This window comes from Sinohyriopsis cumingii, chromosome 6, assembly GCF_028554795.1.
Source record: "Sinohyriopsis cumingii isolate HCF-2022 chromosome 6, ASM2855479v2, whole genome shotgun sequence".
Taxonomy (NCBI): Eukaryota; Metazoa; Mollusca; class Bivalvia; order Unionida; family Unionidae; genus Sinohyriopsis; species Sinohyriopsis cumingii.
Genome location: NC_142966.1, coordinates 107,158,828 through 107,183,332, shown reverse-complemented (window position 1 = coordinate 107,183,332; position 24,505 = coordinate 107,158,828). Strand labels below are relative to the sequence as shown.

At 32.9% G+C, this 24,505-nt stretch overlaps 1 protein-coding gene across 2 annotated transcripts in view; it reads right to left on the bottom strand.

Moving 5' to 3' along the window:
- The window catches only part of LOC149797665 (uncharacterized), a 46,625-nt gene extending 35,704 nt beyond the window's left edge, over window positions 1-10,921 (bottom strand). Inside the window, exons 1-7 of one of the 2 annotated variants that reach the window (XM_089962573.1) lie at window positions 10,857-10,921; window positions 8,672-8,725; window positions 7,187-7,258; window positions 5,496-5,570; window positions 4,234-4,287; window positions 1,735-1,821; window positions 78-161 (exon numbers count right to left, since the gene is read on the bottom strand). In XM_089962573.1, coding sequence (XP_089818699.1) covers window positions 78-161; window positions 1,735-1,821; window positions 4,234-4,287; window positions 5,496-5,570; window positions 7,187-7,258; window positions 8,672-8,679 — 380 coding nt within the window. In that variant the 5' untranslated portion in view covers window positions 8,680-8,725; window positions 10,857-10,921. Of the gene's footprint in view, window positions 1-77; window positions 162-1,734; window positions 1,822-4,233; window positions 4,288-5,495; window positions 5,571-6,558; window positions 6,617-7,186; window positions 8,614-8,671; window positions 8,726-10,856 lie in introns of those variants that run through there. The other variant, XM_089962574.1, reaches the window with a different exon arrangement.
- Between the last annotated feature and the right edge of the window lie 13,584 nt (window positions 10,922-24,505).

The window sequence follows — 24,505 nt, the reverse complement described above, 5'->3', positions numbered from 1 at the left end:
ATCAGTTATGACACTGCTATTTCTTCTGTTCTGCGGCATACACAATACATTTTACAATTATATTATCTTATTATTACCTTGTCTGAAAATGTGTCACGTCTTCTTTCATAGTTGTAATTTTGCTATCCTTTTGACGAAGCAAGACTTCGGTTTCTTCCAACCTGAACAAATGAGGCACAATTTTCAGCGATCCAGTACAATTATAAGCAATGAAAATAATAGAAAAATGAAAATAGATTATCTAATAAATATAAAAGAAATCATCTTTGATAATGACAACATGAATCTGGTACTTTATCATATTGCTTATAAATAACGTGGCAAGGATGATTTAAATTTAGTTTTCTCTTACTGAGATTGTTGCTGACACTGTATATTAAATTATAACGATTGCTTAGTGCAGGACTACTTATAAATTTAAGATTGGGTTGAAAAGATAGATATATTGCGACGCATATTTCGAAATGTTTTTTTCAGTGAAAAGTACTTGTCACCTTTATCACATGAAACAAGTGAACGAATTGGAAGGCTGCAGAATTTAGGCTGACATAAATTTGATTTTGTGCTGAAAAACATTATTTCCATTTTGGACATAATTGGTTGGAAACATAATTTATTAACGGACAGACATAAATAAGAAAACAACAAAACAAAAGAAGCAGAGGGATGTTCCATTCCATTTAAAATGGCGGCACACCTTTTGCATCAAACTAGATATATCATTGGCGCAAAACTATTTTAAAGAGATTAGTACAAGTGCCCAGAGTCATTTTATGACCTGGCATGTCCATCCACATCCGCTATGCCTAGTGAAATAGTTTTGATATATAATATGTTCTTCTGTTACATAGACACCCTCTCATACTTGAAGGTCAATTATATGCCCCGACAGGGGTTGACATAAGTATTCGAGGAAGACACAATAACATTCGAAATTGAAGCAGATTGTTATAGAATTTAAGATTTTCACTAACACGACCTATTTAAAGTCCACTAATTCTTTGTTCGAAAGAGAATGGATCACTAAACGAACGTAGCCATCAATAGTTGCATTCATTCACTTAAAGTTCGTCCAAATTTCAAGCAGTAAAATTTATAATATAGCCACGGAATTATAACATTTTACTTAAGCCACAAGATACCAACGACACCCACAGATTTAAAAGAAAGGCTAAATGAAAATAAATCACATTCACCGCGATTATATGCAACGTTTGTAATCGTGCACTATATTCTTATGAGTCCGTTAATTATGATTTATTAACGAATAAATCAAAATCAGCTATAGGCAGATGTTATGATTGCATTAAGTACCAATAATTGAGGTCACATAGATTTTCAATGCCCCTAAGACTCTTTGGAGAAGAACCTCTTTAAAGTGATGTATTTATACAAACTGTCAGACCGCTGGTAGAGGTCATGATTTGTCCACTTTACACTCAAATACATATTTATTTGAAACTTCAAACAATTCATGAATGAGAAATTTCCTATATTAAATTAAACGTTCACATAGTTAGCGTCTCCTCTAAAGCATCCATATTTAATCGGATGTAAATTTTCAAAGAGTAACTTTATTTGTTCTCACATGTGTTTGTTATCTTTGTTATATAGTAAATAGCCCTTTTACCCATAAAACAATTATAACAGACTTCAAAAATGGTTTTCATGATTTTCTTGGAAGGACACGACTGTTAATATCAGCTTCCAAAAACATTTTGAACGCAGGCTTACTTTTTCTTTAGACTCTCTTTTTCCATCTTCATAAGTTTTATGAGATTATTCAGTTCATTTTTCTCTGCTTGCAAGGACCCAACCTCTCTGCAAAATACGAATCTACAAAGTGTCATATTAAATGAGTGGAAGAAAGGATAACAAACCCTGCATAACATAAGATGAGTAAGATAAAGATCTACTAAAATAATCTACTTAAGACAAATAGTAAATAGGATAAATTATGTTATATTAAAAACTGCTCAGTCCATTTACATCTTGAGATAAAATAATAATGCTACAGGTTTCAAGATGGCATTTCTTATATTGAGAAACGGAGATCGCAATTTATTTGACTGATTCTGAAGTATATGAAATGTATTATTGTACTTAGCTTCGCTACAGAGTAGAATTATTAATATAAAAGCACCGCTAATAAAATTAGTAATGTAAATTCACTAACATTTGTACAGGATATAATACAGAATTTTGTTGTGATGACGGATTTTTACTAGTAGTTAAATCTAAATAACTGAGGAATTTCCTGAGTAGAGATCACTCCGCCTACTAATTAAAATAGAAGTTGATGTTAAAATCAACGTCTTTATTGTTGAAAGAAAAACTGCCTATAGAAGTCAAATTAAGTCTAAATATGTCACAAAATATTGATAACGGAAGAACAACTTTAATATGTATAAACCACAAAGTGACACACTTCGGGATGCATTGTACCGTTTTCTATCGAATACCAACTGTCTGAAGAGGTTATCAGCGAGGCCTGAGCAAGGAATGGAAATTGAGCTTATCAGCAACACTAAAGCTACTAGGGTAAAACGTAATCCGGTTCAAGACAGATAAGAAGTTAATGTACCAAACTAGACAGATATAAGAAAATATGTTCCTCTTGACATGCCATGAAAGAATAATAAGTGTATCTCTATTTTGAAACAGCTCCATCCATTCTTATAGATTTGATAATCTTCTGTGTACGTTTAATTGGGAACAAATATAGTTAACTGCATATATGGTAATAAAAACCTCCAATTACTGATATGTTACATAATGTTTAATATGATTAATCATGTCTGAAAATGGGAAAAGTGTGGAAAGTTGTTTTAAAAAACCTCTAATGACATAATTAATTCATTTGTTACATCATTTAATCAATAATTAAATATGAAGAATATCAAATGACTTATAACTTCATATCGATTACATCATCCGACAACGTTTAATACAACAATGATATATATAATCACAGATCACCACAACAGACCTTTCCAATTCCATATTTTTGCCCTATACTTTGCAATTCCTTTATCTGTTTCTTTACTGTGCTTTCCGTCTCCGCTAGAGTCAACAGAGATACATAAAATTAGTATTCACTGCTAATTCAATTATTTCACTTTTTGCCTCACTGACGCTCGAAAAAATGTTACTGAAACTTCCAGCTCTGGCAGCGGCATTGATATTTACACAACTACTGAGTACGAATGTTCAGTTTATGCTACATATCAAGTATAGTAAGTAATATAATTGTACGGTGAAAACAATATAATCTGATATTAATATATCAACTATTCTTGTTTGGGTTTATTTTCAACTTTATCAATGGACGGACTGACTGATTTACTGTAAATTGGTTATCTAATAGATACGTTTGATAGATCGATCCAGTAATTTATTGATTTTGATATGAAATTACTAAACACATTGTTTAATTTTCCTAAATTTATTTAAAACATAAGATTTGTCGCTATCCTTCAGATAGAAGAATTGTTATAAATCTTGAAGAAAAAGCAAATTATAAACACGTTCTTCTTAAGATGTGTCTACAGACCTCGAGTCCGTCGGTAACTGATTCCTGCCATTAAAGTCTCTCTTTAATTGATCGATTTCGCTTTGTGTTTACTGCAAATTTGAAGTATTTCTTATGTAATTGGAAAAACGCACACAGAATACATTTCTTTAAGTATTCAAGCTATAAAATCAGAATTTAGGATCGAATAATTACAAGTGAATTCTAATGAAAGATACATAATTTTGCACGCATCAAATAGAGGGTTTTCTACTCTTCATATCCCTGTCTTCGTTCTACTCCTTCTCTTACTGTTTTGTTTCATCTGTTTGTACTCCTCACCTCCATATCTGTCCTTCTCGTATGCCCCTAATTGGATCTCAAATTTGAATTTCTAGTTAGAAATGTTTGAACTATGTATCATCATTTTTTCAAATTTGTTATTTTCATGCTGCTAACATATGTATAAATTAATGCCAACTGCAGTATGTACTTCGTAACTATTTTTTTGTTTTGCGTTTGCAATATCATTATTGACGATATCTCATCGTCAGACCCAAACATTTCAACTTCACGGAAACGGAATCAATACATGTACTTTCCTGCTCAGACAAAAGGCTTTCAGGCTGATATTGATCCTCAACGTATTCGTAATAATCCAAATATGTATATGCAATGTCAATAAGGAATTTGCAAACATTGTATGGAAATAACACCCACACCTTTCCAACACAGTAATATAACTGGCATGCTTCATCTTTTCTTCATCAAATGCCCTGAAGAAAAAAAAAGAGATAAACATCAGTCAATATTTGTTTTTGTATGCTGGGGCTGGCGGTTTAGTAGAAAGGACTACTGATTAAGATTGCCTCCCTTTCTAATAAGATTAAACAACTCTATGTATTTACTTCGCCACAAGAGGATTGACTGGATTAATCGCATAGACGTCTAAGTGCAATTGTCTTTATCTCGTCATGCACATGAATGTATGTTGGGGACATTGTTGAACGCAGGATGATAACATACGACTATATCTAAACAGAAAAGGTTTATGATGAAACATTGTTTGCATCAACATTAGGTTGTACTGAATTTAGCTTTTCTTTCATATTATGTGTTCTAAGGAGAAAACTGCAACATTATGACACGTTCTGTTCAAAACCTGTACAGAAGCATTAACAGCAAAATCCATTGCATTCGAATTACATTAAGCTTTATAAACTTATTCTCTGTGTTGTTATCGAAGACGTTTGCCTGAGTACAAAATCCTTATTTGGAGAAGTATAGCATCAAGGAGCCATATATAATCACGAGAATGGCTGCAGATTAAGCGAGGAAGACTGATAATATATGTATCATGTATCTAATTATATTTTCGCCGTATGATAAATACGATATATATATATATATATATATATATATATGCATCTTTCCTTCTCTCTCTCTCTCTCTCTCTCTCTCTCTCTCTCTCTCTCTCTATATATATATATATATATATATATATATATATATATATATATATAGAGAGAGAGAGAGAGAGAGAGAGAGAGAAGGAAAGATGCATATAAATTTTTCTAAAGATATATATTTTGTTTCCTTTTGTCACAAATGAAACTACTTTTTTCTATGTTTATGTTTTCGATGAGTCTATCTGTTTCTAGGGCCACCTTGGAAATGATATCATCTGTATTCCCAAACATTATTATATATATCCTGCAAAATTATTTCGGTATAAACAAAATGTTCCCAAAACGTGCTCACAGGGGAGTAATTTTGTTTCCAATGCAACAGTAAAATAAGTAGTTTTGGCTGTACCAATGTACATGATCGGAAGCAAAACGAAATAAAGAGTATAAACTTGTGTCTTAGTCACTCACATTTCTTGGTTTTAGTAAAATTTAATATGAAATATCGCCAAGGCATAAGGCCAAACTATGGAAAATGGAAAGTATCAAGCAAACATTAACAAATTCAAAAAGCATACTTAGTTAATTGTTGTTTCTCTACTAGTAAGCTTTTCAAGTAGTCTTCAGACTTGCCAGCAGTAACTTCTTGAGGGCTGCAATGACATTTATCGAATTATGATCACAAAACTATGAGTAAAGACAGCTGGAAATGCATACATGTATTTTAGAAGATTCTGGTCTTAAAAAAGCTATTTAATGCTCTAGTTAAAGAAGACGTCAATTGTTAGGTGTATATTGTTTAGGTAAATATATCATGACAGTACTTTTTTAATTAGAACCGTGAAAAAAAAAAACACAGCACAGTGGCTTTGAAATAAAAGTATGATCTTAATGTATCAAGAAATATAATAATGTATATGGTTAAGATGGCATTTGGCGATAAATAACGGTTGTAGGTGTTTGCATGATTTCATTTGGAAGAACTACATGACTGAATGATATAAGGTTTCAGACAGGGACTCACATGATTGGAACACAAATAGTATCCATATAATTCATTATTAAATACATATAAAACCTTTTATTTCTTTTATAGCGAAATATTAATAAGTACCACCGTGGATTTCTATTAAGAAGTTTCATACCATTCATTTGAGCTTTCGAGTAATGAAATATTCTTTTATCATCCATTATTTTGTTTTTGGGATCACATATATGATGTTTTCTTTAAAATCATTCTATTTATAAATACATTGATTTACTCGGCAACAAATAGGACCACCGCGAAAATTATAGGGTGTATATTGCTAAGAAATGTACGAATTATGTCGCAAAAATTCTTGTACTAAAAGTCCTCATCATGAAGCAATCAGGTTGTCAGCATTATAGTAAGAGAAATAACAGCCATACTACCATACTAATGTGCAGGATCCGTGTTATATAAACAGAGACTATGTCATATATTTTGCATAATATCTCTTAGGTTTTATTTTTTATCGATTTCAGACAGAAGATTCAGTTCGCAAAGTCTAATGTTTTTATTTCAACTTTAATTCTAGACGGAACAATATTTGTCTTTTACTCTGCATTCAGACGATTGGTGCTATTTTTTATTATCATAATATGTCTTGATTTATTTACCTTTTTGTTGGATATTCTTTCGCAAGGATGAGATACCGGGACTAGAAGTTTGACCAACCTGTAAAGTGTCATGTCTTTAAGGAATGCACTACGATTGTCTGATGCATTGCATGTTTTGAAAGCAATGTTGTGGGTGAAACAGGAGATGCCTTTATAAGTAATAATTAATTGCATCAAACTTTCTCTGCAATTGTGGTAGTAAATTGTGCGATACTATAAGAAACCATGTAAAGTCACGTAAGCTTGTCATGTTCATTCATGGCTCTGGAGTGAAAGGCTGGGTTGTTTCTGATATTAACGACCTAAGTTGTTTTGACTAAACTGGTGTAAAAAAATGACATTGTTTGAGTTGACTAAATACACAAACTGACAGGAAAATACAAACATGAATAGACAGATAATATTGAAAAGATACACAATCTAATAGACAAAATGTCATTAATGAGTATAATAGTACAGACAAGATATTCTGCACAACAAATATAATCAAAGCAGAATAGTGCTTTTCTTAAGATTTAATATCGAGGAAACGCATTAATTTTTAATATATTAAGCTTTCACTCAAATGTGTATAACGATTTTACACTAAAAATGAAAAACAAAGGCATATACAAATTATTTTACATACTTCGACTTAGCTGGCAGCTGATCCTCGCCTTGCAGGTTCTGGCTTAATTTTTCTATCTCTTTCTTGTGCTTTCTGAGAATGTGAATACATGCGTCTGAAATACTTGTTTAGTCTAGGAATAAAAAATTATTATCATAGGCATAGTTTTCTTGCTCATGCTCATACCATAACGCAGAAAAAAATACTAGGTATACTTGCAGCAAATTCTTGTATTATTCATTTCAAAGGTGCCTTACTGTATAACTGGATTCTTATCCGTCACCATCCCTCCCCTGCTTACATTAATTTTTTTTTGTCTTCTCCTTGGGCAACTTTCTGAGCATAAACTAATTTTCTCTGCTTTAGTTATCAAATACTGACTGCAGTGGAATTGTTCATTCCCTTTAACTACAGGTCGTTTGATCGTGGGGAAACAAGTATAGTTTTTAAAGATTCTTTTAACCAGGACCCAAAAATGAATGGCAAAAATCCGTAGAAACTTTGATTCTTAATGATTCAATTTTTATTTTAAAATAACGACCTTATAATTGTTATGTATATTTAATGTAATTGTTTGTTTGTAAGCGTTAAAGTTTTTTATTTCATTACATACTATTGTAATGTAACATGGTATAATGGACTTAAACTTGTCCAAAATTGAGCTCATTTCTGATTGACCTGACTTACTTTTTTAATGTCATTTTTTGCCAGCAACTAATACATAGCTAAACTATTCTATAGGTTTACAGGCGTTATTATCAGAGATGTTATTAACAGAAGAATATGTTTATCTAGGTCAGGATTTTGGACTTTCCTACGTGAATTTTAAAGGTTATGGTTTTGATTTTGTAAACATCGGGACCATTCTAGAAGGTTATTTTCCGTCGGTAATCGGTGTTTTGTTTTAGAAAATGCTAATTGTGACCTGAGGTCAAGTAGAGAACTATTATATAATCCTGTGATTGTGAGGACTTGGTCAGTCGTGCTTTAACGTCTCGCACTTTCAACTCGTATATTATATGATGTGACCAGTAGTTTTGGGCTGGAATCTTTTTTATTCAAATTATTGAATTAAAGTGAAACTTTTCTCTGGAAATAAAAAAGTGCTCTGTTAAAATTCTTGGATAAAGACATTAACTAGAGTTTATACTGAATTCAAACATGGAATTATATTACTGTGATTCAGCGAAAGACTGTAGACACATCAACGCTGTAATAGCCACTACAGAGAAGTCATCAACTTCAGTTTTGGTTTAGTTTTTTCTGGACTTTTACTGAAGTTTATTCAAGGCTTTAAATTTTTAGGACTTGTGTCTGTAATTCTTGGATTATTTAGGGATTTAATACGCAGTACCGCAAGTTCTGTTTTCTCATTTTCACTTTGTATTCTAGAAAAATAAATATATTTGTTAAATTTTACAAAGCTTATTGTCTTTCACACTTTTCTGTTACTTATTTTAAGAGCATAGACTCCTAATACAATAAAGAATGTGACCAAAGCCATACTTTTCCATGTCCTATTTCTCCGCTGAATGCTTTGCGTCTGCTTCTTGAAGTGCCCTAAAATCAAATGCACCAATTGGTATGAATTGCAGGAGGAAGACGCTCTTGATAATCCTGTATTATATTTTTTAATACTGAAAAGAAACATTGCCATGTTACAAAATATTATATCAGTAAAGATATAATACACTTTCCTAGTTTAAATGTATAAGATTCATTAATCTGATATTTCGTTGCAATTTTGAATGCTAAGACATACTTTGACTCATGACAGAAAGAGTTCACCTAACTACGGCAAGCAATTCATACTAGGAACGTTTTGAAACGTACGACATTGCACCACTTCTCTCTCTCTCTCTCTCTCTGTCTCTCTCTCAATCTCTCTCTTATATGCAGTGAAACTCATGGGATTAGTATTATTTACGTCGACTGCTACTGAGAGAACATTCATAGATTCCTTTATCCAGTAGCTTCATAATAGATTTTTATGCTTTCCATCTAATTTTCATTCAGGGAATCTGGATACCCATGTTTGGCGTTTTCATTTAATATTCTTTTTTCTAAAGTTTACATTATCATATTACATATGTCTTTACAAATCGAACGGTGTTACGGTAACCTTAATAAAAACCCGATAAATCAGAATTTTCATATATTTAAATGTATTGAATATAGTGACAACTCAGATTCATTAGTTGATCTGTTCATCGATTTTATTTTAAGCATGATTAGCGATTGCAGATCATACATTCCTAGATTTATTATTTAATAATAAGGAACCATAATTTATGAAATATTTAAAGAATACCATTAGAATCCTTGGAGATTATTATAAATTTTCAAAACTGAGTCTACAGACTTTCACCAGCGTTCTCTTTTTTAATCACAATATTTGTTTTTGTCTTGCTCGTTAGTAGCGAGATATAGTTAGAGTGTTGTTAGTAGCGACAGAGAAGGCAGCGTCACAAATGTTCAAATTATGTGTTAACGCTTTGAACAGTCATATAATTTCTACCCATGTGACCTGATTCAACTGCTGTTTGGTACAAATACACTAAATGCCAAAGCGTATATTCGGATATGCAATATTTCTGTCTCGCCAACGTTATCAGAAAGTATGGGCATAATAACCCCAGTTATGTGCACGTCCTTGCATTCCGCGTAGCCCGTTTTTACTAATCCATTGAAATTCGTGCAATTCGTATCAGTTTCCATTAACAAATTCTTCCAACAGGACAGTACTGAGACGACTGTGATATTAGTGTAAAAGCATGAAGTCTAACGGTTTATTAACATACAGTACAAACATTAGACTGAAATAACGTACTGAAATATTTTACAGTCGAGTATTCTGTCGGAAAGACAATTATAACCTACTCTCTTTAAGCTCTAAGCCATTCTTGTATCAATCATATAATATCTGTAAACGTTCTTCTTTGGGTCCCTGCAATGTTCCTCTGAAAGCCTGGGTTCATGCAAATCAGAAGCATTAGTCTTAAGACATACTGCATGCAAATGAACAGCGATTCCTAACTTGTGTAGCTAGATGTTAGAAATAGAGATGACGGATGCAAAGAGAAATGTGTATCTTTTAACCCTCTGCTAGATCTTCCGAAAAAGAGACTTATTATTGCTGAATATATCTGATAATTACATGTAGTCGTACCTTACGGTTCAAGAAATTTGAAGACCACGCACTTATATTTATTGCTCTTTTGAAAACGTCCAAACAGACTTAACTGCTATTTTTCTCAAATAGACAAGCCTTTCGGGATGATCGATTAATCAGAAAACATCTAGATGACTATGTTACAAAACAATGCCAATATTTCATTAATAGCAATCGATATACATCGACATTACTTACTTTAAAGGTATTTTTTGTAAATAATTGTACAAATGCATTTGAATGGCTTGGAGTAATTACAAATCAAAATCTGTTTTGAGCGTAACATTTTCCAAGCTAAGTCTTTTGTTATCATCCTCAAGATTTTTAATCTTTTTTGTGAAATCTGCCTGCTTCGGTTCTTTCTTCTCCTGGTCTGAGAGTGGACTTCACGCACTAATCATTAATAATTTCTATAAATGTTATGTACCATGACAGAGACCAATAGATATATGAAATTTGAGTGGAGTCATGTTTCTCTGTTTAGCACGAAAAGTAACAAAAAAGCATTTTATGACTCACATGCTGATTAAATCATGTGCTATCTGAATTTCGTCCATTTCTGTTATTCCTTTTTTTAAAAGCGCTTTAATAATCTCCCTCCTGTAATATAAAATATAAGTATATTTTGTAAATATAATACGCTAGAGTGCAGTTAATGTACGTCATATGCATTAATTCAAATATGTCTATATCTTGAATTCGTGCAATTAATTTAGTGTGGATCGGAACCATGTAAAAGGAGGAAAATAATCTAACTGAATAAATTGTTAAAATGCAAAATCAAGACAAAATATTAATCACATAACTATTATTGTGTGTGCAACATTAACAATCCCATTATTCGCATACTGCCCAAAATTAGGTTTATTAATATTAGTCTTGTTCATAGGTCTTACCAAACATCATTACTCATTAATCTGTTTTCGAGTAAATACGAATAGGTACCGAGGGTTGCAAAAATCCACCTCTCTCTCTCTCTCTCTCTCTCTCTCTCTCTCTCTCTCTCTATATATATATATATATATATATATATATATATATATATATATATATATACACACATATATAATTGTATCTATTATTGAACTGTTCTGCACTGGTCGTCGAAAATTGTTGATGCAGACTTGTATTCATAGACATGTAAAATGGGAACCTGTCTGAATGGAATAGCATGTCATACCCAGTCATCAATACTTATTATACCAGAGGCACTCCAGCAACGAAATGTGACTGTCTTTTCTGCTGAGAAATGTAAAAGTCTTTTTTCCAAAACGATAATATAAATGCCTTTTGCGACGTTATATGTGTCGCTCTTTTTAAAACGTCGAAACAGACATAACTGCTATTTGCTTCAAGTAGAGAAGCCTTCGACTAACCAAAAAACATCTAGATTACTATTTTATATAAGAATGTCAATATTTCATTATTAGCAATCGATATACATCGAGATTACTGTTTTATATAAGAATGTCAATATTTCATTATTAGCAATCGATATACATCGAGATTACTTACTTTAAAGTTATTTTTTGCAAATAATTGTACAAATGCATTTGAACGGCTTGGAGTACTTACAAATCAAAATTTTTTTTGAGCGCAACATTTTCCAAGCTAAGTCTTTTGTTATCATCTTCAAGAATCTGAATCTTTTGCGTGAGATATGGCTGCTTTGGTTCTTTCTTTTCCTGGTTTGAGAGTGGACTTTTTGTTTTCTCTTGCGTCTTGCTGATTGTTTTCTTCCCTCCAGCACCCCTGTACCAGTGCAAAAGAGGAATGAGGAGGGTTATGGAGGATTGCATAGATAACTTTATAAAGTAGGATATACTATACTTCACGTAGTAAGAAACGTCTATAAAACTACACATTCATTCCATAATATTTTAATTTTTTTTATTATTATTTTAAGTTTGCATATATCAGACTGTCTTTTTAATACAATTTATGTAACTATAAAACCTTTCATTTATCTTCCTTTCTGAAATTGTATTTGTTTGATTAAACAAATATCGGAGTTGTTATATCATAGCATCAGACCCCACTGTAAAGGCCTAACCAAGTTTAATAAGTTGCCATTTAAAAATGGACCATTCACATCAGGTATTGGAAATTGCTAGTCGTTTTTAGTTTCCGTCAGGTCTCGCGAGGTACGAGGCTGATAAAAATGTTGTTAAGCTGTTATTAATGGACTATGTTATGGTTATTATTGTAAAAATATCAAAGGAAATATTTATGAAATTGTGAGTGTTTTCTGTGCCTACAAAGTTTCAAGACGAATGTGAATTGGGTCATCATTTAAAATTGTCATTAACTGACAAAATAAGCACTACGTCTGGATTTAGGATTTTTTAAAAGAAGATCCCAGAAGCATGGAAGCCACAAAATACATTGGCGTATCCATTAATAATATGTGTTCCTCATCGCAGAAAGTCACAAATTCACACGAAGTTCCTCAAAAATCGAAACAATGTCGTTGTTTGCAGGGTGCGATAAACGTTAAACTGACTTACTGATCTTTACTTGCCATTTCAGTATTGATATGATAGATTCTCTGCAAATATAAAAAGAAAATAGTTATTACATATTTCTGAGTGTAAATTGAAATACAAAATATAGTTTCAAGATAAAATACTGAAAGAATGCAATAAACTGGAATTTTTTATTCTCACTGAAGCAGAAGATCGAAATTTATAAAATTAAAACATAATAGCCCATATAATATTTTGTCAAATTTTATGACACGTTTGTTTACAACAAGATTCATGCACAATGTACATGAAAGAACGACAATATTACAATGTAAATTATTCAATAGACCAGCATTTAATCAAGATACTACCTAACACAAACATCAAAAGCTTAATGTTTTCAGTATTACTGGCATGCATGTGACATTAAATAGATGGACATTCAAGGGATTACAATAAAAGGTATGCAGCCGAGATATTCCCTGTGTGACATACGCATCACCACTTTCCTTCTGAAAAACACGTTTGAAAATGAATTAAATTGCTGATCTAAATGCGCTTAAACGTCCACATTCCTAATTAGCGTTCTCAATTTTTAAACTGTTGGTCTAATAAAGATTATCTTAGTTACTTTTCACAAGATTATAAACCGTACAATCCTAATGGAATAGTCTATTCCACACACACACACACACACACACACACACACACATAGACACACACACACACACACACGTTTCCACAATTGTCCACACAACCAGCATGCTTCGCTTTGGCCTAACTTGCGTGAATTTGACGTAATCATTTCATAACTGAAATGAAAGACTTTACTATATAACTGCTAAATGAACGGTATTACCCAATTCACTTTATATATATATATATATATATATATATATATATATATATATATATATATATATATATATATATATATATATATATATACACATACATACATACATACATACATACATACATTTTAGCCATATTGAGTCTAAACGTGTTAACTTAAGAATTACATCGTTTATATTAGTAGAGAAGTAGTAGCGTTAACGACAAGGATGATGCTGATGTTGATGACCATGAAAGCAATATTACTCATTACACATTGTTTATCTCACAAAGCTGTCCCCAGCGCTATATTATTCATCGGATTCAGAGATGCATTCTTCTTCATCTTTAATCCATGCTCAATAGCACGAGTCTGCCCTTTCTTGCCCACCCCCATCCCCCAAAGACCGACGATGCTTTACCCATGATTGCGACGAAAAATCGACATACAAAAGTCATTTGGCTTCAAAGGATCATTTTTACCTCTAGGATTATTAGAAAAATGTTGCCAGCTGCAGATGGACAGGACGCAAAAGACTAGGGTAAAGGGTAATACATAGATAAAGCATCAAATCAAACATATAAGCTTAGAGGTATATGAATCGTCGATTTATTTATTGACGGTCATCCTGTGAACATAGTCACCGGTAACTTATTTAATTACAAGCCATATTTGTGCTGCTCAGATGGCTTCAAGAAAGAATTCTCTATATGGCTTACTCTGACTTTGGAAGCAATTCAAAAGAAGAAAGATTTCCATAAAAGTTTTTGTAAATATGTTCTGCTTTCATGACATGAGAGTTTGCTTGTATCATACAAGTTTGTGAGTACATTTTACGAAAACATTCTCTAACTTGGGCACGCAGTTACTTGCGGACCTTGGTTCCACGATGTGTCAAGCTCTTTAGCAAACCACGACTTTGTGATGGACCTCATCTTTAAACCCCATTTGCCATGGCAGTTTCATAAGAAACTTCGTCTTCCTTATTATGCTTCTAAACGTACCTTGCTCATTTAGTGGTCAGACAAAACTAAAGAAAACAAAAGAATAACAATTGTTGACATGCTTTATAACTAGATTAAATTACACCAATCGAATATGTGTTGCCTTGGGAACTAATTATATTAATTGTATAAGCGAACTAAATACGTGAGGTAAGTATACACACTTATTATCACCCAGAACAGCGTTTGAAGCTTTGTATGTATCTAGTAATGCATTCCATTTTATTGATCAACAAAGTGTAATTAAAACAAAATACCAGTCAGCTTACATTTCGGAAACTGTCAGAAAACGTATATGTGTTTGTGGTTTTGCAGTTCAGTCGTGGTTCAAATTATATGCGAGCAATATGTAAAATTAACACAAGTATAAAATTGCATTTTTCCCAGTCTTGATTCCACACACATCCTTGCAAATATCTATGTAGTATTCTAGCGAAAAAGTTAAATGCCATCAATCTTAATTATGCATTTTATAATTATTTGATTATTTGCTAACAGCTTTCATGACATCTTCTGTTAACGCTGTGTGACAACATAATAATTGTTTTGCGAGCCAGTTTTTTTTTTCTTATTGTCTCAGCTGTTGATGTACCTTCCACATTTCTTAAATTATGATCTCTCTCTCTCTCTCTCTCTCTCTCTCTCTGACGTTTGGATTTTATTGCTGCCTGTCCCACCTTTGTATATCTTCAGTACAATTACCGTACGATTGCTTTGTCAGATTTCTGCCTCAGATGTTCACTTGACAACCATTTTAGATGTAAATGGTATCAAACATTGCAGAAATTAGCAAACGAAGTACGGTGTATTTAAGTTCTAATCTACATACTAGCGTATAACATGTGTTAACATTGTACGCAATATTTGTGAAGCAATATGTTTTGTTGAATTTAAAAAAATTGTAAGGTACTGTCAAAGTTAAATCTCGTTCACATATATTATAACACAACCACTTGAATTTATGAATGTTACAATTAAAACAGTGAGTATTCTTAGGTACACAAAGTACCAGTAGCACACGTATAGAATCTTCTCTTTTATTATTTTATACTAGCAGAGGACCAGACCGCATATAAAAAACAATTGTGAATAGTGTCATTCTTTTTCATAGCGTTAAAGTGAATGTGAAGCTTAGCCGATAAACTCGCTAAGGTATTGCTACTTTGTGAATCTGCGTTAAGGTAGGTTACTCAAGTTAACTTCAATATCAGTTGCCAAATGTTGCATATTTTTTATAGCAGCATAGCGTAGTTACTTACCGCGTCAAATAACCGTTTCTGTTCACGTAGTCGTTCTTGTTGTCGAAGAACTCTTGCTTTGTGTCGTAATGATTGGGTCTTTTCAACGGTAAAAGGGTATATTCTGCATTTTAAAATAATGTGAGCTCCTTCGTTTCAAACAAAATGAACGAGACGCATTAATTTACTTCCTTGAAGACTGCATTAGAAACGAGGCTTTGCACGAACCCACTTACATAAGCAGAGGAAGTTATATTTTAAGTATCCAGCCTTGTGCAAATCGTACGAATATATAAGTGTCAGAATAAAAGAAATAAAGTTATAATTTATGAATCGGTATCGATGTGTGATACGAAAGTAGAAGGTTAAAAATTAAACTTTTTACCACACTTTGAGAAAGTGTATTGTAGTATCAGGTACAATGTATATACCAGTCTTTATGTCTCATGTGCAGTGAATGAAATGTCTTGTATTATTCCCACACTATCGCTGATATAGTGTGGTAAGCTATATCCTTCCGTCATTGCATCCGTCCATCCCGTCCCGTTCATTGCTGTTACCATGTATCGTGAACTCCATATACATTGACACCATATCCATCGACTGATATACAGTAATTCTACTTTGGTAAGTCATTTTAGCAGGATGGTTAGATGACAATGAAGGCTGAGGATTTAGGATACCATGCTAGATAAGGTGGCAGTGGGGATCAAACGTCCATATTTTTTTTTTGCTCGTCCTTGTGACTGTACCGATTGAGAAAAAGTGGCAATGTGACAATCAAGGCTTTTAATTCTGCACAATGAGGTGGGTGAAAGGCGGGGAGGGGGAACTTGAGGTTGGGTGTGTCACACGGGAGTTGTATATTTCTCCATTTCTTAATGCGAATATATGTGATTGCTTCCATATCTATGTTTGTCATTTCTTATACAATAAACTAAATTCTTAAGACACAAGATGGGACACAGACAACATTAATAGAAGTTCCTTAGGATAACCACCAGTAATCTATAAATGTACACCATCATTTGCAGATCAGTTGTAAAGAGTAGCAGTAAATGTAAATTAAACGTGTATGCTGACGAATATTATTCAAACTTCGATGAATAAGTCAGACAAAGCATTTACGTCGTTAGTTTTATTTACTTAGTTGCAATTTGATCGCTCCCTTATCTTCTTCTTGCAACGTGATTTCTAATTGTGACCTTATTCAAAGTTTTCTTGGCGCAGAAAATGAAAGACTGTCTCGTCCGAGATGCACTAATTAGTATGAGACTCCGTTACTGTCACTAGCGGTTACTATCCTTTTTTGTGTTAATCCACTGTGCTGCAATAGAATCAATTATATTTCATCTTGGTTTTTTTTTTTTTTTACAACGCATAGCAGGCAGGATGTATAGCTCCTGTATAGAAAGCATTTCACTGTCGTATTTTTTCGCACATCTTTGCAGTGTGTTAAAATGCTATTTCGCTCATATGTCTAATCAAACATGTTTTTAAATTAATGAAAAAAACTAATGTTAATAATAATAATAATAATAATAATAATAATTTCTTCTAATTTTCTATCATTTTATTTGCAATAACTAAACAACTATATTTCATGATAAATGTTGTATTTAGGCCTTAAAAACGATTATTAAATTAACGCTGATCTTCTTTTTATGGCGTGAATTTCTGTTTTCAAGCTTTATATTGTAACAATTAATACAAATCCGATCTCTACTGACGTAGGTGAAGATCTGACAGAGACCGCTTAGGGGTCATGTTCTGGTGACCTTTGATTTATCCAATGGAATAGCAGCCTTAAGAAATTCGAAAGTGAATCATTTCGTTCCTTACACATTGATGCCCTTCATCCATGCTGATCAGCCTCCCAACCATCAAGATATAAAACTTCATCTGATTGGCTGCCTTCATTAGAGATCGTGATAATAACATAGGTCACCAGGACATGGCCTCTAAGTGGTTACTGTCATATCTTCACCTATGTATTCACTTTGCGAATTGACACAGATTACTAAAATGGATAAAATGTACCTGTACTTGTCCGTGGAGAAGTTTAACGGCTTAAATGAATACTGAAGCTGATTGGTTGCCTAAGTTAGTCCTAAGTTAGCTTATTGGTCTCCTAAGTTAGTCTAGCAATATTTTGGTCTATGTGGTTCAAAAAAAATATTGGTCTTATTTGTTCCTCACATGTGGGGGGCCCCGAGTGGCCGAGTGGTCTAAAGCGCTCTTCGTTACGGATCACTGCCATCTCACCTCTGTCTGCGGCGGTTCGAGTCTAAGATTCAGCCAATGTGGGCATGTGAGAAAGCTTGCCAGTAGCTTCTCGTGGGTCGGTGGTTCTTTCCGGGGTTTTCCGGGTTCTTCCTCCACCATTAATACTGGCCGCCATGTATAGCCTATCGTGCTGAAAAATGGCGTTAAACCCCACAACAACAACAATCCTCACATGTGCTTAAATAGATAAGCTGTAGATAAATCGCAAGGAAAGTGTACACATACCGTTACGACGAAACATAATCTTGTAGGTTACTTAACGTAAGTTCAGTTTCAAGGTTTTCAGCCAGCCCAAATTCTTTGTCTCTCTCACTCCAGATTTCTGCTTATTTTTCCCTCATGCGTGAGAGGGGAGGGGGGACGGAAAGCAGAAACGATTGTGATGAAATTGTGTAACATGTCAAATTCATTTAGAAAAAGGGTATTATTAATAATACATTTTGAGTTTATTTTTATACGCCACCAATGATTAATGAGTGGAAATTTGTCATTGATCTATAAGCCTAGAATCGGCACCACACAATTGCAAAAAATAGTATACATGCGTATTATTGCGCCTCGGGCGAATAACAATTTTATATACCATTAGTATTGATATAACAAATTGCTTTATACCAACACTTTAAAAGCCATGTTGTTTTAGTGTGTTCGGTGTATATATATATATATATATATATATATATATATATATATATATATATATATATATATACCTACTATTATCAAGCATTCTTCTATAGAATCCAGAGAAAGCACTTTCTGTTCTGTCTTGTGTATAGTTATAATTTTCTCTCTCTTCTATCTCTGTATGTATGTATGTATGTATGTATATATATATATATATATATATATATATATATATATATATATATATATATAATGTGTCCACACCCCCCTAGTGACGCCACTGCCCCTACTTAGTGTTTAAATTACTCATGCTTATCTTCGATCAATAACACCTTTATTTCGTGACAATCAGACACACATGTGATAAGAACTGGTGTGCCACATTGAGTGTACATGATGTTGGTCAACACAGTTCTAGCCGATATGAAAGATTAGTTACGCTAAAACGTATGGGTGCATAACCACCTTATTCTGTGTAATTTCCACTGAAGCCGCCTTGCAGCGTGTAGGGTCATGTATACGAGTATGTTGACCCATACTGTGTTCATTTATTGATCGTCTGAAATAGACATCATGCACCTGCGATTACTTTGTAGTCGTTGTGAAAGCAAACTATATGTTTACATTTGAGGCGATTAAAGGCAGCCAGCGCCTCATGCTATAGACTCGACCAGGTATACAAGTGCGCCGATTGTACACTTTAACAGAGGGGACAGACAAACAACGAGACCGATAATGCATTGCGTAACTTGATTTGTCATTCATATTTTCCTCTGGGTAGCGGGATAACATACACTTGGTGTAGACAAGAGTTAACAGTACTTACGTTTACTTAAAAGCTCGAAATTGTCCTATTCTCTAACTGATGAAATGATGCTAAATTAGTTACATAGTTTTATTTAACAACATAATAAACCCTAAGTGAACATTTTTTTTATATTGTTTTGGTTGGGTATGGGGAATAATTAAGTTTACTTTATTACCGACCTTCACAATTTCCATGTGATTTCCCATCCACTGCTGTGGAAATGGGACGCCGATGAATGTCCTGAAAGCCCCCTTGTCGTGTAAAGGCTTTCTTTGCGCCTGAAGGATATACAAAAAACAACCACAATGAATAATGGGAGGTAATCGAAAGAATTGATTATAGAATCATATAATTTTGATCTCCCTTGTTGAATGTCCTGAGCAAGTTGTCCTTGACTAATTTCTTCATCTTCCTGGTACGAATACAGTAAAATGCAATAAAAAGGTAGAACATCTAATACAATCAGCACTTGATGCGAATACTGCGGTCTATTTGGTTTGTTCAAACGGAACACAGTTGGATATATGATGCCAAAGACACGTGAACTAAGTGACTGTCCCAAAGTCACACACCTGGGCAGCAATATGGATTATGAGTCCGACACACTACCGATGAACTAACAAGGATCCCTTACAACTTCTGATTAAAGAGAACAATGTTTCACTGAAGATGACTTTACCGGTAAATATTATATTATGATGACAGATACGTCCGTCAGTCATTTGTTTGACTACTTACAACAATTCAGTGACAGAGGGTAAGGGACATTGAGTACATTTAGTTGGTTGTTGATGTATGGTAGATACTTAAGTTAGCCCCTTTCAGTTTTATGCAGCTTACACTGAACAAATTCTACAGAACGAGAACATAAAGTTTATTCAGTACGTTAGACCTCTGACCCGTAATACATATCATATTAAACACAGTATAATACACTTGTTTAGGTGTTGGTATTGAGACTTTTTAATACTCCATTGAGACTTTTTAATACTCCATCTCTAGATTTCAAAGCAAAAAACAAAAACAAAACAAAAAAACATTTTGAAACGTTTATAATACGGCCTATTCTCTGAGTGGACATTAATTTGTAAGTGTTTTCACTGAATGACTGATATAATACATGTCTTCGATATATTTTTTGTCTTAAATTGGTATAAGAAGTACATATACATACAAAATCATACTATATTCTATACTCTTGATATTTTCTTCAAGACATAGTTTGTAAACTCTTTGATATCTTTCAGTTTTAATGTGTCTTCCTCGTTCAATCATTAAATTATGTTTGGAACATGGAAAAGATGCAGATGATTTTTTCTTCTTCTGAAAACAGGTAGATGGAACATTAAATATATTTCAGCATCCAAAAACGACTTGATTAGACTATAATAAATATATTTTATACAATCGTCTATTTATTTAACCAGATCTGTAACAAAAATGCAAATAGACGCTGTCTGAACATAGAAGATTGTCTCTGTTACCCATTTCTTGCGCTAGCCATGCATATCCAAGACCATGAGAGAATAAAACAGTTTTAACTTTACTAGCATAGTTGCTCTGCCGGAATCATCCAGTTGTTTTGTTGTTTTTATGTCTGGTTTTATTTGTTGGTTTTTTGTGGTGTGTTTTGATTAAAACATATTATAACATTGTAAAGAGTATCTGCTTGTCAGCATTTCCTTATTTTAGTCCAGTGCTTTACATATTTTGACAGATCAGTTGTACTCAAGGGGGATTGTCTACATTCACCAAGACGAATGCAATTATTCGCACGATTTGGTACTTTAAGATTTCTTTTACAAAATCGTTGGTGAATTTATTATATTTCTGGTGAATATCCATACCCCATATTTCTGAACCCTAACACAATCTTGGTTTCACCATAAAATCAAATATTTTAAAAAATTAACCTGAACATGTAATCTTCAAAATAGTTGTTGATACCGAAAATTTATATACTCTGCTTTGAACACATGTGATTCCAACATATTTGTTGCCTTAGTCCAGCTAAACCTTAAAGTGAAATGCAACCCCATATATTTTTAAAATGACAATGTCTCAGTAGGTTTGTCCCGATAATACCGAATCTCATAATATCTCAGAAAACCACCGTTTCAAAAGACAAATAATTTTTTTAAAACTTCAATTCCTGTTTCAATACAGAATTCATATGTAGTATTACATTTTTGTTGTAATAACCGTACAGTTTCAGCACAAATATTCATCTTATCTGCATACAACGTGATCTCTGGTATTATCTATATGATGGAAATAACTCCTTAAAATTTGCTTCGTAACGTATGAACTAAATTATGAATAAAAAGGCGAAAAAGAATTGGGCTTAAAACTCCACATTGTCTTGTTCGCAGACTGCAAGTAAAATAATTGTTTAGTCGATTTGGTGTTCGTACACAGCCTTTCAAACAAGAATACTTATTTTTAAGACTTGTAAAATATTTTTTATTAATATGTTTCTGTACCTGTTTAAACCATAGTTAACAATATTGTACTCGATGAAAAGCTTTGAAAATTCAGTGAAAAGCTGTAAAATCTAGCGCCATATTTACATATATATACTTCTGAACGATTGCATACAAACTGAATATGTTATCACAAGTACTGTAGTGTTTTATAAAGACAACATGCGACTAATCTAGTTGATTGTTGCTTTCTGCCCATCTATACAACCATTTCTTCAAAATAGATATGAATTTATTATAGAAATTTCTCTGGAATTGCTCGGGTGATTCATACTCCATTCTTAAATATCGGGTATATTATACTTTTTGACCTTTGCTTTGGATGTTCTTCCGTTTTAAAGATCATATTGAAGAGCACATTAGAAAATGACACAATGCCTGGTAAAGTCAACTGGTAACAAACGACCTGAATTTTGTCTGGAATTCTCTTTTTCAAAGAGCGAACGCAATCAATTATTTCTTGGCTTGTAATTGGTTGAGTCAATTCGAAATTGCCATTCTCAGTCCTTGCAGTTTCCTCCTCGTCATTCATAGTTGTATCTCTGTTAGACATTAATGAAGAACGAATACAATCAACTCAGCCATTCTGTGTTACTTTATATTTACTCACATCTAACCTGTTGTATTATTTTCCCTTTAACACTTGCCAGAATTTGTACGGTCATTTCTTGATTGAATAAATGTATCTCTCATTGGTTATTCGTATAATGACTTTTTGAATTGACACAATCTTTATACCGAATTTTTACTGCGTTTAGATGAATCATTTGGTTTGTAAATCTATATTTTCTTAAAATTTGAAAATTCTCGTGTTTAGCATTATCGTATTATTGATCCCACCATGGGTGTTCTTACCTCTGCGGTAAAACTGGAAACATCTGTGTCTGCATTTTCAACACAAATTTCCTTATATAAATACTCAAACGTTTTACACAGTCGTTGATATTTAAATGTAGTAAGTCAGTTATATCTTGAACACGTTCAATACATTTCTGCTCAAACAAGCTGGAAAAAGATTCCCCATTCGTATATTTCAATAAACCAAATGTTTATCATTATCGTCGTCATCCTCCTCAAAGTCATCGATAATGCCACCTTGGCTGACAAATCCTTTATGTACATAATGACTTGTAATCTGATCAGTTTTACTACAATGATTTAATTTATCAGCGATTTTCAGTCGAAAATAGATCAGAAACTTGAACGATTCGTCTCTTGTCAATACCGAAGTTTGAAGTAAAGGGGAACAACTCTGTAGACACTACAACACTGCCCACTATGCAGAAGCCATTATTTGCATGTAACATTCCAGTCCTTAACGCTGAAAAGCCTACCATTGAGTACATGCATATTAAAATATTTGCACATTTCTACAAAAGCCAAACCAAATTTGTTGTGTGTTTCACTATCTTTTGCATTACCTAACATCATACGTTATCTGCAGTTGTAATATCTTCCAAAGTGTTATCAGATAGAAAGTCAACAAAATCTTTTATACGAGAAATAAAATCTCCTGCAAGAATCAATGCACCTTCTTGATTATATGATTTTTTTCTTTCTAATTTCTCAGTAATCGACTTTATTCTATTTTCGTTAGGATCGTTAAAAACTGTTGATCTCTCTGGTGAAATATATACAAACAAAAGAACTAAACATCTACTTGATGTGTCTTAACAAATACAGTCACAGGCTCTGAATTCTTACCACGATTTTACCTTTGACATTTTATGCACAAAGTTTAAACTCTTAGTCCGACAGACTCCATGTTTCTCAAAAACAAATTGTATTGAGAATAGTGTGTTATTAACATCAGACAAATAAAAATGAGTTTCTTATGCTGGCTATCAAGTACAACTCCTGCACAAACATTGTTAATACCTCTCAAAGTTACTCAACCAGTCTGACTGCCATCTTGGTTCTATATAAAAAGATAAAGTTTCTTTCAATGTACTTTTGCATTCATAATTATAGTTGGTATGGATTATTTATTTAATACCATTTCAAATACTAAATTTCTTATCAATAGGAAACTCGCACTTTAAAGATGAGTCACGTATAGTGCCTATATTGTTTTATCCATGGGTTTTAAAGTTGAGTAGTACTCTAGGTACAAGTAAATATCACATGATCCGACGAGGACATGAGTTCTAGAAAAGGCCAGGCTGACCAAATCTTCCATTAGCCAGAATAATAATAGCTGATCTCTTCTGAATTTTCGAAATGCTACAATTATTCATTCAAAGTCTTTTATTGCTTTCTCGCTATTGCTTTGTAGCATTCTCTATAAGATAATTTATTCTTATAATTAAGCATTCTTATTAGTACTAACAGACCTGAAAGTGTTATTCATTGAGAGGAATTTGTTTATTTAATTTAATCATTCGTTGGAATGGTAGTGCTCTAACATTGTATATTGGTATTC